Raw genomic sequence first — 19,819 nt, forward strand, 5'->3', positions numbered from 1 at the left:
GCGGTGGACTGAACACTCCTGGAAAAAATAATGTTTTGCTTGTAACATTTTTGTGTGTAAATTCTCACGTTTGATATGTTCTTGACATGTTTCTAAATAGAAAACAAGTTAGCAGAACATCTATATTGCGATAATCTTATATATTAAATTCTCGTGTCACGATGTTCGTGGTCAAACTCCTCCGAAACGGCTTGACCGATTTTAATGATATTATACTCAAAAAACTTGGTAGGCATGAGAATAGGTCGTAAACTATATATGATACCGCTAGGATACCTATTACTTTATATACCGATTAGGGTGGTCCCATGCAAATAAAATCTGAATAACTTTGTTTTCGTATTTTTTTGCATAAATTTGGCATGAAAAAAAACTTATAACCATATATAACCAATTTTCACCCTCATCTCCTTTTTGATCGCGATATATGTATTTTTATATAAACGATACCAAATAATTGATTCGTCGTTCGTTTTTTAAACAGGACGAATTTATTTACGTTGTTTAATGTCAGATAGCACTTCGTCCTCTTCATCGAATTTCACCCTACACATACGCAAGTAACATCAACTCGAATAAAACTAGGAATATCGCCGGCGAGCTGGAAGCCTTTTTGGATGTGCACAATGAATTATTGAAATTATTCTAATCACACCCATGATCGGAATGCAAAATAACAGTCACGCTATTGTCGTCAATCCTGATAAAAAACCGATTGAAGAGCACGTGTGTAGATCCAATGCGCCACAGTTTCTTTAATTATTATGAACATCATTACTCATTTTGAATTAATATTTTAATATTATGTGGTTGGAGGAGATGAAACAAACAAAAGAGTGCCCTCGATGGATTCTTATGTGTGTCGTTTGCTGAATTGGCGCAGTCATGACAACGTCATTCTAGGATGTCTTGAGCTGTGTCAATAATCCATGGTCAACATATTCGCAAAGGTAGAGAGCGAACGACTGCGATTCCTATGAGACAATCAACAGAAGCGGTTCGAGGAATGATAGCGAGACGCTATCATGAGTAACACCTACACAGCCTTTGTTCAAACGACAGCACGTGTGTTCAAACAATAGAAATCCAGGTTTAATGGGTTCTATTACAAAATTACACGTATTTCATCCAACATGTTGCTGGATGTATACAAGATTTATAGAAGAATCGTTAAGTTCGGACTGTTTCCTAAGTATTTAAATAACATCGAGTAATTATTTTCATCCAAATTTAAGCAATTTAAAATTATTTTCGTGTCTGCTAATCTGATACAGATTAAATTGCTCCACGAATACGGATTACTTATTTTGAAGTTTATTTTGCGCCGAGGCAAGGTTGCTACATTTCATAACACGAATGATCAGATTTCTGAATGCAAAAGACGAATCCTGAGATCCGATCGATCCGATCCATCTGTACATCATAGATCTCATCTCCATCTCCACATCACACTCAGGTTCGGGAAGTTCCCACGGTACAATGCAATACACGGTCAAATCTTCACGTATCTGCTCGATATCCACGTGGAATCTATCCTTTACGATCATAATCAATTAATTTTATAGATCGTTGAAACATTTGAACACACATGTATTCTGCCATTCATTCATGGCTGCCATACAAATGAAACACAAATTTCTGCATTACTCGAGAATTAATCAAACAAATAAAACCAAATTTGGCATGTGGAGGTTATAGGGTGCAATAAACGTTTTCACGGTAGTGAGACACTCCACCCCCCTCTCTATAGGGGGAGCTGCCATACAAATGAAACACAAATTTCTGCATTACTCGAGAATTAATCAAAAAAATAAAATCAAATTTGGCATGTGGAGATTATAGGTTGCAAAAAATGTTTTTACGGTAGTGAGACACTCCATACTGCCGTACAAATGCCATACAAATGAAATACAAATTTCTGCATTACTCGAGAATTAATCAAGCAAATATAACCAAATTTGGCATGTAACGTAACGGAGAAACATGTTATTTGCAAGTGGTTGAAAAATCTTGAACGAGAATTGTGTCTGAAAATAATCTGATATTATAATGTCGAGTTTTGGTAGAAGTACTAGGAATTTTATAGTAAAAGGTTATTTTAAAGGGTAGATTAGAAGATCATTCAATGAATAATTCTGCGATTGGACCCATGAACAGCGCTTAGTAAGAAAACGTGGATGTGATAACGAAAAATAAATTTTGGGTGGGACGAAGTTTGCCGGGCCAGCTAGTTTATACAAAACAATGTTACGAATTAAACATTGATAGGGGTTTTTCAAAGAAAAACATGAAACAGTTGTTGTTCGAAAAACTTTTTCATGTAAGTGTGCCCATCTTCCGATGTATGAGTGACTTGTTGGAAAAAAATTGTTTGTATTTTTTAATGAAAGCCTAAAAAATTTCCTACATTTCACTCTCTGACCAACTTTTTTTAGATCTTATAGTTTTTAAATTAAGGTTTTTCGAAAAAAAATTGGAAAAAAAGCTCAAAATTTTAAAAAAATCATAAAAATCATAAAAAATCTATCAGATCTACACAATTTTAGTCAAAGAATGGAATGTAGGAAATTATTTAGGTTTTCATTGAAAAATATCAAACATTTTTTTTGGAAAAAAATGTCATAGAAAAAAATATTTTGAAAATTAAAATTCATTTTTCTCGAAAACATGTGATTTTAAGGGGGTCTTCGTAGCTTAATTGGTTGGGTGTCTGCTACTAAGCGAACAATCCTCAGCTCATAACTCAGGGCCCTCAACTTCTCTCCTCTTCGTGTGCTATTTTCGAACCCTACTGACAGCTGCATCAACACATAGGAAGAGATAGTCGGTAGCAGGGCCCTGGTGTTCTGGTCGAAGCAATTTCTTCCGGCTCCGACTTGCACTGTGATCACAGGAATTCTAGAGCTTGCCACTAAGAAAACAATTACAGCACGTTATTTGTCAAAATAAATCTCAACTAAGTAAGAACTAATATAAATGACGCTAATAATAGTATTTTACGTTGATACGCCGAAGTTCCTTAGGAACGTTAGTGGCTCTGAAGAAGAAAAGAAAAATTCAACAATGAAACCATGTTAAGAGTCATGGGTGTAATTTAAACATTTTCTCAATAATAAACGTTGATTCAGAAATTGTCTCATTGCCTCAAGCAGTCCAAATACAGAGTATGTGAGAACCTTATGAAGTCCTTTATGTTCTTAACAAAAACTGAACATCAAATCATACATCTCAACTTACAAGAATACTTGCGATCATTAAAATTCATAATCACACTAATTCCGACAAATTAATTCATAACCACACATCAATCTAACGGATTTATGAACCATCAGCGCTCTTAAAATTCGCACTCCCACCGCTCAACCAACCGCTGATAGCAGCTAACAATTGCAAGAATTCAAACAAACCTGAGCGGTGGCAGACGACAGCAAACGTGTTTTACGCAGTCACACAACACAAACAACACTTGAAGGCCTCTAGGGGTTGATGATCAGCAGACTTAATTCTTCGAACTGCACTACCTTTTTTCAACTTGGCAACGCGATTAAATATCTTTCTTTGCTCCCGAATATAATTTCAAACGCGATTCTCATCCACATAAAAATACCCGTGGTACATGAATCTGTCTCGAAATGCCCCGCTACCATTCATTGTTGATTTTCTCTTCTCTCAGCCCCAGTAAGCTATCTACTATGCTCAAAGCTCGATCGCTGTGGAGCCCAGTCACGACTCCAAAGGTTTATGTTATTTATTATAAAAGAAGGTAAACATTCGTTCTTTACCCCATTTCAACACTTACCGTGCTGGAGTGAACATTTAGCATCGCGTGTCATTGGTGAGCGAGAGTTGTGGCTGTAAAGTTACAGGGTGTGACGGATCTTCGTAGTGACCGTTGCCTGTGGAATTACGTCCAAAGTCTGTCTTATCGATCGAGTCCGTTTGCGAAAAGTGCTCTACTGTGATTAAAGACTTTTTTGAAGTGAATCGAAGTGAAGCCGCCACACACAGACTGTCAAAAAACCGCGACAAAAAATTGACTAGCCAAAGTCAACTTGGATTAACTCAGGGCGATGGTCAGTGAGCCCAATTTGGCACCAATCGCATAGAACACACGAGCCGGCTGGTATATAAGAACACAAAACAACGCACCATTGCCCACCGCCTGAGAACGGTTCGCAGGGTATCTCTGCTGGGTAATAGTCATTTGAAAGTCCCACGAGAATTGAATGGTGATAAAGCAATCTCAGACCGCTGAATAATAACTCTCGCGCGCGCGAAGTTTTGACTGGAAACCGGTTGGGTGTACTTATTAGATTGTTTTAGTTAGCATAGCGTGCCTGTGTGAACTAATCTGGCATTCAAGTGAGCGTTTGTTGTCAGTTTGCGCGCCAACCAGATAGATAACCAGCCACCACCAGCCGGGACAGTAGGTGTAGATTGAACTCTGTATGGTTGCCCATTGAAGCGTTTCGTTGAGATTTGTGAGTGTGCCAAATACGAAAACAGGAGCAGCAGCAGAAGCAGAGAGCAGGATAAACTTTTGTAATCATGAAGATCAAGGTAAGTTCTTGTGCCGCGAGCTCGTGTCCACGAGCATGTCAAAGTTTTGGCTGAAGTGAGATTAATTGATTGCACGGTGACGACTGTCAGATCAAGGACTTCTGGGTTTGGCGTAAATAAGAAAACACTGCACTAAGGGTACTGCATGCTGCCGGGGATATTTCCGCAATGTTTACAGATATCAACGTGCTCTGGGATATGTATAGCATTTTTGAGTGATGTGTCGATTCTCAGAGGTTTACATATTCCATGCACGCGTGTGTTAATCCTTTGCGGCCGTATTAAATTTGGGCATTGGTAGAAAATACATAACTTGTAAGATTATGAAACATAAACAAGATTTATTTATTTTTTCTGTGATGTAACTTTAGTATGTAACTGAACATGTGATGTTTTGATATTAAAATAATATTTTATAATTCTCCTTCGCGTGATATCTTTCGAAACAGTCCTCAACAGTCCCAGTCCTGCACCCAAACTAGCGTTGGCAGAAAACATTTCATTTCCGGCAGAAATAATGCTTTTTCGTGTGCTGAATGGTCAAATGAGCTAATAAAAGCATCTGTTTCAAAAGCTTCAAAATGTGTTATGTATGGGAGCAGACATCTCTTTTTTATTTATTTTTTTCATTTATTTTGGGATGTACCAAAAAAAAGTATATATGAACCAAGGCCGGATGGAATGCACAGCTGTTTAACACGATCATGCTATCCACATAGCTACTGGTGCTATTGCAAAAATGTGTGATAATATTACACTTCATTATAAAATGACGTTAAAAAGTATTTTCTAAGAGTAAAAAGAAGAGCATGGACGAGAATCTATATCTTTCTCGGTCTGGGCCGTGTTTTTTTGTCTTTATTTAAGAGTCTTTCAGCCGTAGGCTAGTTCGTTTGGCAAACTATACGGAAGGCTTTGATATGTGCTTATTTACAATGTGTCTCCGGTTTCACCCGCTCATATTTTTTTTATTTATTTACTAACATAATCATCTGACGACACGGTCTACATGATTAGAATAACAAACTAACAAATTAAATTGGGGGTTATTCTGAGAGTCAAGTCGGTATAAGTGACATTTTTTCCTTCGGAGTTATATGACAATTATCACCCAATTCTGAGAGTCGGGTGACTCGGAAGTACAATGAGAAATGAAAAGAGTTCATTGCACCTGGCATTTTTTAAATTACGCCGATTCTCAGAATACAAACACGTGCGCAAATTGACTGTGTAAACTGTCCGGTGGAAAGGAACACGAAGAAAAGTCGTAGATCGGAGAAATCTCGAGGTAACATTCACATTGAGTTTCGCTAGAATATTAGGTGCATCGATTGTCCCAAGAAGTAATTTTCCTACGAAGAAAACACGCATATTGTCTCTTCTTTTCGCCAGTGTGTCCATGTTTAGAAGCTTGCATCGGCTTTCATATGGAGGAAGTGCCATCGGGTCCGTCCATGGAAGATTCCGGAGCGCAAACCTGATGAACTTCATCTGAATAGACTCTATTCGTCCGGACCAAATATCGGTGTGAGCGCTCCAAACAACCACCGCCGTTTCGAGAATAGAGCGTTCGAGTACACCATTCATAGAAAACGTTGATCCATTTCTGCAGTTCGGAGCAATCTGCGACTGAACGAATGGCAAGAAACATTTTTAGGTCATCGGCGTACACGATTCTGCATCCTGGGGGAAGTATCAGGCAAACATCATTATCAAAAATCGAGAAGAGTAGCGGTCCAACGTTGCTTCCTTGTGGCACGCCTGAAGTACTCTGAAAGTCGCGAGAGTGAACGTTTCCTAATTTCACCGAGAGTGAGCGGTCTCCAAGGAAGGATTTTTACCATTGGAGGAAAACATCAGAAGTTCCTAAAAAAATTGATCTTATATTACTAGCGCATATACATCAGTGGTGGCCAAACTTTTGGGCATTACGGGCGACTAATTGTTCGAATGTTAGGCTGCGGTCTACCAACATCGACTACATCAAAATATCATTAAAAATGAATGTAGTACTAGACAATTAAACAATGTTTTAACCCTTCTGTGCACAGTATCACAGACTCTGCATGGCTCTGTAATTTTTCTATTGTGTATTTTTAGGCGTTATTGATTTTCATTTATTCAAAAAATATATAATTCAATGAAAACACTCCAGAAAATATTTTTTCTTCGTCTTCATTCAGTTTCAATAGTCATTGAATTCAGCCTTCCCAAACCAAATATTATGATAAATTATTCTATCAAAAAAAAAAAATTATCGGTTGCTAAATAATTGATAAGCAATATTATATTTTTATTTTTTATTTTTTAATTTTATTATTATGGGCCTGATCACGGACGTCACTTCACGGTGAAAACGAAGTGAATTGTATACAACGTTATTACGTCTGCCACCGTGTGTGTAGAATCCGGAAGAGTTCATCCGTCACCTTGATGAACTCGGTGTTATTATGAATTTCACGATACTGTCATGTCACGGAGAAAAACAAGTATATTTGTCACTTGTGGTGTAGATGGTGAAAGCTAGTCACGCGGAATGGAGTAAGTTTAATTTCGTATTTATTCAGCTTTTTTGCTAAAATTTTGAATCTTGTCTTGCTTCTTAGGTATGAAAAGATAAACAAACAGCAATTTATTCGCCTGGTGGCATTTTTAGAACGAAATCCTGGCGTATCCAGAGGACGTAACTTTGTTTATTTGGATTCGGTAAATACCTTATGGGATGTAATCAAGGACTGAAAATGTAGATGGACAAGACCCGAATCAGGACGATTGTTTGTGTTTTTTTACGTAATAGATACTGATACTGATCTTTTTCCATAATTTTTCCATAATCAAGAAAATCTGAATCACTTTCTGTTTTCTGCAAATTCCTTGAAACCCATCAGATGTTTTATATGAAGATTTTGCTGCAGACCAGTTTCTGTTTGAATAATTGAATCAAACCTCATGTCCCATATATCAAATTACATGAGAATGGGAAGGATAAGAGAATTAAACTTCAGAATCCCATATGTAGCTCAGTAGCTCAGATTATACTAATCGTGAGGTGGATAAATTCCGGTTTTTTCTAAAATATAGAGGATATTATTATTCATCAAAATTGTAGAAACGGTTCTTAAAAAAATGATTCTAATGCGATATGCGAGATGTCGATTCAACAACTACATTATTCACGAGCAAATAAGTATTCCTCCTCATCATTGAACCAGCATTTGATTCAGCAAACTAACGCACCAAGCAAATGAATCATGGGATGTGTCCGAATAGTTGGCATTGAAATACCGAATCATCGAGGTATCGCGAACTTGTCATTCTAAAACATATGCTTAATTAAATGGCCTATTATCTCATACACTGTATCAATTTTACCTACATAACGTTCAAACGTCAAATATTATGCAACCGTCATAACGTTTAAACGCCCGAAATTATGCAAGCGACATGTCTCTTATAAACGGGAATGAACACTCTCACTTCACGGAGTTTATTTTTACACGCAACTGTCCGTGACAATGATGATAGACACATGAAGATTAAGTGAAGTGTACGTGAAGTGAAGGCGTAGGGGTAGTAGGGGCAAATTGGTCAGGGGGGGCAAAGTGGTCACCTGCTTGTTTGGCAACATAACTATTGACTTTTGATGCCGTATTGATAGTCACCCTATGTTTGAAGAACTCTCTACTTCAGTAGAGCTGTCGCATGTCAAAATACAAATAAAAACAGAAATAGCTCTCTCGATAGCCATTCGGCCGTAGTTCTGTGCGCATGATATCTAAGGAATTTCTCGTGAAATTTAGTTTATTCAAATATATTGGACAAATCATCAGTTTGGACAACTGTTCACATATTCTATTAGAGGTGAACAGATATTTTGTTTAATCTAAGCGATTAATTAGCATAGAAATCATTTTGATGTTTGGGGGCAAAGTGGTCATAGGGTAATAACAACTTACAATGTTCTGTTTACTAAAGCTGATATACCTCATCACATTCTGCTCTTGAAGAAGTTCCTTTTGTGGCTTTGACCCTGGAAAAATATGCCACTCCAACTAAACCAAGCCTCATTATGCGGAAAGTTATGTGTTTCTTACTACGTTTTTGTATGCAAGAGAAAATTTTAATGGAGACTCTAGGTGAATAGGCCAAGCTTATTTCATACATGTACCTATTATATCAAAAATTATTTTAGTAAATTTGGACGAAAAAAAACGCTTAAATCTATCCCATTTAACATGATATGGGTGACCACTTTGCCCCCACTAGGTGACCACTTTACCTCCAAGTAAAAAAAAAAGTTCGATTTTCACCTTTTTTCTAATGATGAAAAGTGTACTATTTTGAATTTTTATAGTAAAAGCCGTTTGCTATCTTGAAGAACAATGAGTTGAACTATAATATTCTTCGAGGAACGGGAATTGAATCGGTATGTGGGCGCTGGAAATGGGCATATTCCTTAGGGTGACCACTATGCCCCCACTTCCCCTATGTGGCAGTGATGTTAGTGAGCAGGCCCTCTGTTTCATCAATCAATATTGTTGATTTTTTTAGGGCATTTTTTTTTATCCCATTTATTTTTTTAAGGCTCATTAGCATTTTAGCTGTAACAGAGCCGAATTTTAATCGTGTACATGTCACATGGTTATCATATCTATAATTAGCACATTACACAGTTGCCATTCGCCAGTATTCCTTCTATACCATTACATATGGTACATTCACACAGTAGCCATTTAGGCGTAAGGGTATTATTTCTGTTCTTCCATTATCCAGTTGGACCACCGGACAGCGGAGACAGTTGTTTGATCATTGTTGAGTTATTTATAGAACAGTAGCCCGATGTGTCTGGCAGAGCAGAGCAGTTGTATGGATGAATCGATCTTATTTCGACCGTAGATCGATCTCCATCGCTGATGATTGTTGCGTGGACGTAGCTATTCTGTAACAACACAAAGATGGTCAATGAGGGCCCTGAGTTTCGAACTCACGATCGATCGCTTACTAAGCGAACGCGCAACCAATGTGGCTACGGAGACCCCCTTTTAGGGCAATTGTCATTTATGAACATACAAAGCATTTATGTGTGTACTTAAGGTGTATAAAGTAACTGGATATTAGAAAAAAAATCAATAATTTCTCATTAACACAAAATGAATAATATTTTTCCAAAATTAAGTTAATATGAACTCATATCATCAATTCACTAACACTATTACTTTTATTATAAATGTTCTAACCGACCGATTACGTTTTGCCTCATACACCAGGCCAGTTTCAGGGAACATCCTTTCACTGGAAACACTACTGCAAGGAGCTGAAAGATAAACTCTAGCAAACCTTGTCAATTGGGAGTGCTACTTAGAGATTAATGCCAACCGAACGTAAAGAACGCGGCTGCGACCGATTCAAAATCTTTTCGCATAACAGACGATTTCGTTAGTAATGGATTTTTTAAATGAAAAATGACTCATTTTCATTTGTCAACCATTATATGCTTCATGCACGCATGCAGTTTCTGTCAGTTTCGTATTTGCAAATAAAGAGCCGAATATCCGGCCATAGGGCCACGAAGCTTGCCGTGATATCCAGTATCCAGCATCGGGCAAAGCTACTATCCGTTTCATCACTAATAAGAACTATCTATCGGAAATTTTGGTCCTTATTATGTAAATTGAATCGAACGGCCAATTCGATTCCGAGTAAATTTTCGTATTTTGTAAATCGATAGAATCTTGTCGAATCGAGTTCTTTCTCAAACGTCGTGTATTGCGAATTGCATATTCTGAAGTGTTACCGAAATGTTTCCCTACGCAAAATATCTGGAATACCACAAGCATTACTCGACATAGTTTTAATATAAACATAACAATACTTCATTAAAACTCGCATTCGCAGTCTTCAAAGGCTTTTGCCTATCTCCACAAACTTAGTTTTGATTGGTTTTCGAAACCTTACACCGGACGTTTCCAGCATTTTCAACTGGTTTTTTAACAAATGATAAGCCTGGAGAAAACATTGTTGAATTTGTTCCAATTGACAATTTAAAAAAAAGTGACGATTTCAAAAAAAAAATATTGCAAGTTATGACAATCTGAAATAAAACATTAAAACGGAAACTTTAATGAAGAAATATCTACTCTTACAACTAATATGTTTTATTGAGGTTACCATAAATACCTTTTGAAATGATCACGGCAAAAAGTGGAGGGATATTTAATCTATTGCGTTTGGAGGTATTGAGTTTTTCCTCTAGCATGGGTGATAACTTTTGTTTATATTGATTACCGTTATTTATTGTTTATAGAAGCACCGTTTCGATTCGTGGGAAGGTTCACTAGACATTGAGATTAGTTTTAAAAATGTGAGCAGATACATTGTTGAATAAAGTATACAATTAGCAAAGCTGCTTGGTGTGGTGGCTGAGAGCAGACAAACGACCACAAAGGGTTAATACTATTAATGGTTTTCATGCCAACTCGTTTCTCAAGAAAAAAAATTTAAATTATCAAATAAATTATGTGAATAGCCCTCACAATTTTCAATAAGTCACCCATATATCAGAAGATGGGTACTTTTACAGGAAAAAAGTTTTTCTAACAACAACTTTTCCAAATTTTCTTTGAGAAAATTACAACTATTCCAATTTTTTTTCGAGTCAAGATAGTGATATTGCGTGTTCGATAAAGCTTCAAATTTTATTAAAATATAAACTTTTGTAGAAGACATTTCTATATTTTATAGTTTCTGGATTACATGGCATTTTTGTATAAATACTCCTGAATTACTAATACTCCTGTTTTATTCATAACATTTTTGAGTATAAATTCTCGCGTTTGACATGTTGTTAACATGTTTCTAAATAGAAAAAAGTTTGCAGAACATGTAAATCGCGATAATTCATACATACTAAATGTTACGAGTTTAATATTAATATGTAATAATTTGTCAAAGAAAACGTGGAAAAGTTGTTGTTGGGAAAACTCTTTCCTCGTAAAAGTGTCCATCTTCCGATGTATGGGTGACTTGTTGGGAATTATGATGGCTATCCACATCTATTTCTTTTTCAGAATTTAGAAAAAAAACTTCTTGAAAAAAAAGTATATTAATTTTCAAAAAAATGTTCTCAATGAATTTTTGTTTAAAATTTGTTTGATGATTTTTTAGGGAAATTTTTTTTAATTTAATTCTCTAACAAACATTTTATAGATCTTATTTTAAGTCAAGATTTTTCGAAAAAAGATGAGAAAAAACCCATTTTTTATAAAATTCACTCAAAAACTATGAGACCTACAGAATATTGATTAGTAAATGAAATGTAAAAAATCATTCAGGTTTTCATTTAAAATATAAAACAATTGAAAAAATTCATAAAAAACAGTATTTTGAAAACTTTAATTCACTTCCGTCAAAAATGAGATTTTTTTTTAAATCTGAAAAAAAAATATATGAATAGCCCTTACAATTTCCAATAAAGCACCCATACATCGGAAAAAGCGCACTTTTACAGGGAAAGTGTTTTTCTAACAATAACTTTTTCATATAATATAACGAGATTTTTTCTGTGTTGTGGCAGATTCAGGTTGATACGTTTATATTCCAGGTTGAATGTAGGGCTGGAATTAGTCGCCTTTGCAGACCGTGACCGGGAATCTGATAAAACGGGAATTCCCTTGTAAATTCTTGACTACTACACCCAAAATTAGTTTTTAGCACATGTTTTGGCATCCCGATCTATCACATTAAATGAGCCTAAAAATAGCAGAAAATGTGCTATTCCCCCATACTGGTATGTCATTTGTATAATATATATGCTATAGCAATATAACAGCAATATGAGCGAGCGAAACAAGAGACACATTGCAAATAAGCACGCATTAAAAATTTACTAATACTCTGCCACATACACGGCCCAGACAGAGAAAGATGAATCTATATCTCCATGCTGTCATCTTTACTCTTAGAAAACACTTTCCAACTTCATTTCATAATGAGGTGTAATATAATCACGCATTTATGCAACAGCGTCAGACGCTATGTGGATAGCGTTGTCGTGTACAACAGCCTTGCATTCCCATCTGGCATTGGTTCCAAAGAGATAAAAAAAAGAAATAGATGTCTTCTCTCATACATACAAACATTTCAATTAATTTATTTTTTTGACGTAGGACTACGTCTAACCGGAAGATATAGGGGGTGAAATGAAAATCTAGGCACTGAACAAGTAGGAAAAAATGCAAGATTTAGAACGCTTATAACTCGAGCATTTCTCAATAGATCGCAAAGGTTTTTGCATCAATTGATAGGAAATATATCTACACATCTATCATAACGAATAACATTTCATTTTTCTTGAGATAAATAATTGAATAATTGTGAAATATCAAGTATTGTCCAAATGCACTATGTGCCCATTTTTGATTGGTCCATTTTGTGCTCCTCAAATCGTACCGACCAAAACGGGCAACCAGAGCAGCAGCGAAATACAATGAAGCATGATTGGAAAGGAAAAAGAAAAAATATGAACGAAACATTGGTCGCAGTCTCACACATGCGTAATTCTCGAGCCAGCCAGTCAGCTTAAAAATCCCCGCTCCGCTGCCGTAACGATCATTCTCATCGAAACCGTACACCACATCGTTTCGCATTACATCAAATCAACAAAGCAACACAAGAAGCCATGTCTGGAAATGACAAAGGAGGAAAAGTGAAGGCAAAGGCAAAATCCCGCTCGAACCGTGTTGGTCTGCAATTCACCGTAGGTGTATCCGCCAATTGCTCCGCAAGGGTAGCTAGGCCGAGCGCGTTAGTACCAGTGCACCAGTCCACCTAGCCGGCGATATATAGTTTCGGCCGCCGAAGTTATCGAGTTAGCTGGCAAAGCTGCTCGCGACGATAAGAAAACCCGCATTCAGAACAGACCACAATCGGTTCCGTGGACACCAAGACAACAACAGGCAGTTGCAGCGAGTGGCGAGTGGCAAACGCAATCGCAAAACGGCAGCAGGTAGCAGAAGAAAAAGTTTGTTCTTTATACAAACTGCTTTGGTGGCAAATCCAGAACAAGGCGGCATCGAGGGCGTTCGAAATGGTTTTTTTCAAAACCACGAGTACTAAGTTTTCTAAATTGGATCCATTCCATAAAACACGGCGCTTATCAGTGCCATTAAACCTTTCAAAAAAGAGTTTACGAAATACAGTTCAATGCATTCTAAAATATTATCCAAAATAATAATAAAACACAAATTGATTTTTTCATAATTTGTTTGCCAAGATATGATGAGTATGAGAATTTGGCAGTTGTGCTGAGCTTATGGATGGTTGGGGACTTTCTCGATTATTCAATTTTCAAGAATTCTTAAATTGCTTCCAGATTTGAAGTACAGTAATTTACATTTAGCTCGACATATTGCTAATTTGACGGACCTGTAATGCGACATATTTAGTTGGACATTTTTGTAAACATAGAGTTCGGGGTCCAAATTATGACCCCACATTGAAAGTCGACACTGTACCACTGTCATCGCAAATGTTCAATTACAGGTTAAAATCGCCTCCAATGCGACACTGAGCGGTGCTTCGGCACGTCGCGTTAAATGTAATTTACTGTACAACATGTCACAAGCAGGATGGGAAGAAATTTTCCAACTGTGAAAGCTGTGGCGAGTGGCAAACGCAATCGCTAAACAGAAAGGTTTAGCCGAACAAGATGGAGATATCGAGTGATAACAAAACAATAAGCTCTTTAGATTAAAGATAATTTTGTGATCTTGAAAACGGACCCTTTTTAGCCTGCATGTGAATCCAACGAGCGAACAAATCGTAATGAATGTATTTTTTTGCCATCGCTGCCTTATAACGCTCATTCGTTCGTCTCGTTGGACTCGCCCCTTTGGCTGAGTCTGCCGATTTGTCTCTATCCTGTGAGCGTGTACCGCTAAAGTACAAAACGCGCGGATCCGCTGAAAAATATATCATTCTCTTTCAAACCGTAAATCAGTGTGGTTGTATGGCATCGTTTCACATCACATCGCATCAACGGATTGGTTCCGGAGCACCAGTATACCTAATAGCGGTTATAGAATTTCGGCCGGCGGAGTGCTCGAGTTGGCTTGCAATGCTGCTCACGACAATAAGAAAACCCGCCTACAGAACAGAGCACATTCGGTTCGGTGGCAACAACTAGTTTCAGCGAGTGGCAAACGCAATCGCAAAACGGCAGCAGGTAGAAAAAGGAAAAAGTTTGTTTATACAGACTGCTTTGGTGGCAAAACCAGCCACCGTAAAACACGGCGCTTTTCAGGGCCATTAAACCTTTTAAAGAAGAGTTATTAAAAGTTATTCACAATACCAATGCATTCTGAAGTGACATAATATGATGTATAATATGAACTGATTTATTTTGTTTATGCTTGTTTTTGAACTTCTTGGTGGTTGGGGTCTTTTAAGTTGATCATTCAGTTCTCACAAACCCATGCATGTTCCCGAATTGAAAGTGGCTTCATGCAGGATGGCATTCACGATTTTTTCGGTAGCAAGAACTGCTTTCTTTGGTTGATAACTGATGTTGAAAATTGACTGAGGTTACATCTGCATTGTATAGAAACATAACTAAGGAGCAACATGATGAGCTATGTATTTCCTGCTGCTCTGTTCTTATTTTAAAGGACTTTAATCCGAAGGTCATCCGTCCCTGTATTCACTGTTGGTTTTTCAGAACGCTTATAGCTCATCTATTTCTCGACAGATCGTAAAGTTCGTCTCCATTTCATTTTTATTTACATTGTTTGCGGTGACTACAAATCTTACAATTCATTCGTTTACGAAACCACAGTTTAAGGTACGGTAATGTGCTCAATAGTGAAATATATGATAGTGAATGAGCTGAGGACCACTATGCATTCCCTATCATAGCCATCATTTTGATTGTACGATATGTGCATACGCCAAACGATGCCCGGCGTTGAACATTGAATAAGTACAAAGCCTTCAGAAAATTATCAAGAAGCAACTATAAGATAGTGAGAAAAAATTGAGAATGTTCGTAAAAAAAACGCAAAAACACAACATCAAAGGTTCTTTTCAGAACCTTCAACATATTCATAAAGAGTAAACAGTAAACTAATCCATTTTTCAGTTAGATAGGTAGGTATTCACGTAGGAGAAGAAAATAAAAATAAATATTTAAAATATATATTTAGCAAAAGCTGTCCCCTTTGTATAGTCCTACGTCACTCCGGTTATGTCCCCGACATTACCCACTCGTCTTTTTTTCAGAGGAATACAGTGGGACCATCATCATTTATATAACTTTTTCGTGTTATTTTTTGAAAAATTACTATTAATGTTTTACTCATATCATTTATCTATTCAGAAACATGTAAAGAACACGTCAAACGCGAGAATTTACACACAAAGATGTTACGAGTAAAACATTACTTTTTCAGGAGTCCGAAAATGCCATGTATTCCAGAAAGTATAAAATATAGAAAGTTGGTGTCTTCGACAAAAGTTCATATTTTTATGCGATCTAAAACTTTGTCGAATGTGCTCTCTTGATTTTAAACAAAGTTAAGATTAGTAGTAATTTTTGACATAGAACTACGTCTTTCATTAAGGGTGCCAAAACATAAAACAGGTCACTTTTTTATGAAATAAAGTTAACGTTAATAACTAGACGATTTAGACGATTTATATACCAAACGAATCGGAATTCCCAAAGATCAATCCCCTGGTGGGTAAACTGTTTAAATTGATGAAAACTAGAAGCATTTCCATTTTCTCATGCATTTGTTCTGCTCATTTGTGAGCTTCCGTACCCATGCCATCGATAACGATCTTATCGGGGATCAACGAAGGGGAATGATTTAAAGTCACCTTGAACAAATAAAAGAAGAGGAAGAAAAACGCCTAGAGCATATATATTGGATCTCGCTGAGGCAATCACGTATCTTCGTTTCGGGTTGAGCTGCGGATGCGACCAAATTATTCACTCGCTGATGTGTCTGAAATTGCAATCTTTACATCAAACTGACGCCGTTTCATTAAGGTTCTGAACTACATAATTGGGAATCATTGGGGAATCATCAAGCTAGGCACCACTCGAAGCAGTTAACATCGCTTGTTTCCCGTCATCATAAGAGCTTCATTGGTGCCTTTGACATTGCATCAATGCATTGAACTCATACTATGGCGAAGCAGACGATAAGGTTGTGCGCCAAATAATTATTTGGAGAATACTGATCTGAACCATCGTGAATGTCGTGCTGGAGTATTATGAGTTATTTTGGTTCGCGTGCCAGTCGCAAAACTGCTTTCAACTAGGATTGGATTTGCGCTAATTTTGATCATATTAAAGCAATGCTACTCTTTTCGAGGTTATTCAGATTATCAGAAAGAGTTTATTTCGTTTATTTACTCACCAAGAAAGTAAATGTCGTTTTGGAATTTTTAATGTGATTTGGTTTCGCTTGCCGCTTGCCTTATCTCAAGCATGAGAAAGTAATGCAACTTTTTTCGAGGCCAGTAATATTAACAGAAGCGTTTCTTTTGAGAGTAGCGCAAAATAACGAGAAGTGTTTATATTCCCAGTCGCTTCGAGCCATGTATGGCTCTGTATGCATGCTATATTGAACGCTTTTCATTAGGGTACCCATTTTTATTTTAGTGTGGTCCAAATTTTTTTTTCTCCGAAAATGACTTTTTTTCAAATGATTCCGATCATCAACAACAACTTTTTTCAAAAAATATTATACTTGCGAAAAATTTGAATTTGATTTTCGTAATTATTGATTGTATTTGATTTTCGAAAAGGTGTTTTTTTCGCATTTGAATTATGATTTTTTGGAGTTAATCGACCGAAAAATATTTTTTTCTCTTTTCTCTTATTTCAAAAAACCCATAACTATTGAGACACTTGACAAATACAGTCATACCTCGATATAAGGCAACCTCGATATAACGTAACTCGATATAACGTAACTTTCTAAGATGTAAAAATAAACAATACAGAAATTGTTTTTGGAGTATAAATTATTTCGAATTAATTTTTCTAGTAAGTTTTCAAACAAATAAGTACCGTAAAATAGGGTAGCATTGGTAGTTTTCATTTTGGATCTCAATTTTGTTTTCTTTTTATAAAAAGCAGCTTGTGGAAAAGCAATGTACGTATTGCTTTATATTACAGTCCACGACAATTTCCCTTATGAAATACGCATGCCTTCAACCTGATATTCTTGGGCAGTCTTTCCACTTGGTATTATTATGGCATTTTTTGAACTTTTAGCACAATTTTGAACATGTTTCAAAAACAAAATTCAGAAGAGCTTCCATTTGGAGATAAAGCAAATCAAACATAGAAACTATAAAATAAACAATGTTACTAGAGATGAAACGGATATGCGGCCTATCCGGTCAATATTTGCTATCCGGCTAGATGTTGGCGTCGTTGGGATTTTCTGAGACAAAAAAACTCTGGTAACGACTTCCAACGGAATGAAAGTAAAAGTAGTTGGCCCAGCTTATGAGTTGTTGAGTCTGATAGGTAAGTACAGGTGTAGTCGCCTCCCTGATGGCGGTGGTTGGCACTGAAGTGGCGGAAATAGGCCGACAAAAAATAAGCGAAGATAAAATAAAGCAACATAAATCATAACAAAATAACTCATTAGCTAGCTAGCTAGCTAGCATAGCATAGAAGAACCATAAAAATAAGGTTTGCCAGAATATTTTTTAAATTAAATTAATATTAGGCTGTCAAAAAAAGTCCTGCGGTATTTCCGCGAGGTGTCGTTGTAAGCGCGTAGTTCTAGTTGTATTCATTGTATCGAGTCATACTATAGCTTGTTGGAAAGGTATTTTTACGCGCTATAATATAGTCCTTGACAGTGTTTTGTTTGGTTAAGTCGTTCGTGAGTTATAGTCTTTGACCGTATCGACGCATGTGAATCGCTGCTGAATCGCAACTAACCCGTTTCTGAAGCGGATGGTGACTGGCGATGAAAAGTGGGTCACTTACGACAACGTGAAGCGCAAACGGTCGTGGTCGAAGCCCGCTGAAGCGGCTCAGACGGTGGCCAAGCCCTCATTTACGGCCAGGAAGGTTCTGCTGTGTGTTTGGTGGGATTGTCAAGGAATAATCTATTATAAGCTGCTTCCCTATGGCCAAACGCTCAATTCGGACCTGTACTGCCAACAACTGGATCGCTTGAAGGTAGCACTCATGAAGAAGAGGCCATCTTTGATAAACAGAGGCCGCATTGTCTTCCATCAGGACAACGCCAGGCCACACACTTCTTTGGTGACGCGCCAGAAGCTCCGGGAGCTCGGATGGTAGGTTCTTTTGCATCCGCCGTATAGTCCGGACCTTACACCAAGTGACTACCACCTGTTTTTGTCCATGGCGAACGAGCTAGGTAGTCAGAAGTTAGCCACAAAAGAGGCCTGTGAAAATTGGCTATCCTAGTTTTTTGCCAATAAGGAAGCGAGCTTCTATAACAGGGGTATTATGAAGTTGGCATCTCGTTGGGAACAAGTCATCGAACAAAACGGCGCATATTTGACTTAAAACAGATTTTTTTTTTTTTTTTTTTAATTCGTTTATTTTTACAGGCTCAGTTACTTAAGTTTAAAGGAGCCGAATTCTTAAATATAATTTTAAAACTATATATATAAACAATTTTCTTACATATATGGTTAGTAAGGTGGAAAACCGATTACTCGCGGTGTACTCGAGTTTAGGAGGGTGACATATTTTTAGGAGAAGGATGGGATATAAGGAAATTGTAACAATGTTGATGAACACTCAATTTATAAATCTATTCGTATATCTATAGTGTATTTACATTTCAACTTATTCTACTATTTATAGCAAGGGGACGAATTACCCGCAAAGGAAGGAAAGGAGGGTATAAGGATGTAGGGGCAATCACACACGAAGATCTATAGCTTTAAGGAAAACATATATATGGGACATGTAATCAAGGTCTAACCGAGCCAACACATCTCTCACCGGCACATTGGGCTGTCTTCCTCGGGCCCGAAGGGAGTTTTTTAAATTCGATCTGGCGACCAGATACACCTCGCACGACCAAACAATGTGCTCGATGTCGTGATAACCTTGGCCACAAACGCAGAGATTGCTGCTGGCAAGATTGAAACGGAAGAGTAGTGCATCTAACGAACAGTGATTGGACATGAGTCGGGAGAAGGTGCGAATAAAGTCCCGACTCAAGTCCAGACTTTTGAACCACGGTTTGAGGCTAAC

The 19,819-nt window shown here is 37.1% G+C and overlaps 1 protein-coding gene across 2 annotated transcripts in view; it reads left to right on the forward strand.

Annotated features, from left to right (window-relative positions):
* Nucleotides 1-3,775: 3,775 nt before the first annotated feature.
* Nucleotides 3,776-19,819, forward strand: part of LOC129762512 (uncharacterized) — a 43,640-nt gene continuing 27,596 nt past the window's right edge. For both annotated transcript variants that reach the window (XM_055760820.1, XM_055760821.1), the window contains exon 1: nt 3,776-4,560. In XM_055760820.1, coding sequence (XP_055616795.1) covers nt 4,549-4,560 — 12 coding nt within the window. In that variant the 5' untranslated portion in view covers nt 3,776-4,548. The remainder of the gene's footprint in view (nt 4,561-19,819) is intronic.

The sequence above is a fragment of the Toxorhynchites rutilus genome, chromosome 1 (assembly GCF_029784135.1).
Source record: "Toxorhynchites rutilus septentrionalis strain SRP chromosome 1, ASM2978413v1, whole genome shotgun sequence".
Classification (NCBI taxonomy): Eukaryota; Metazoa; Arthropoda; class Insecta; order Diptera; family Culicidae; genus Toxorhynchites; species Toxorhynchites rutilus.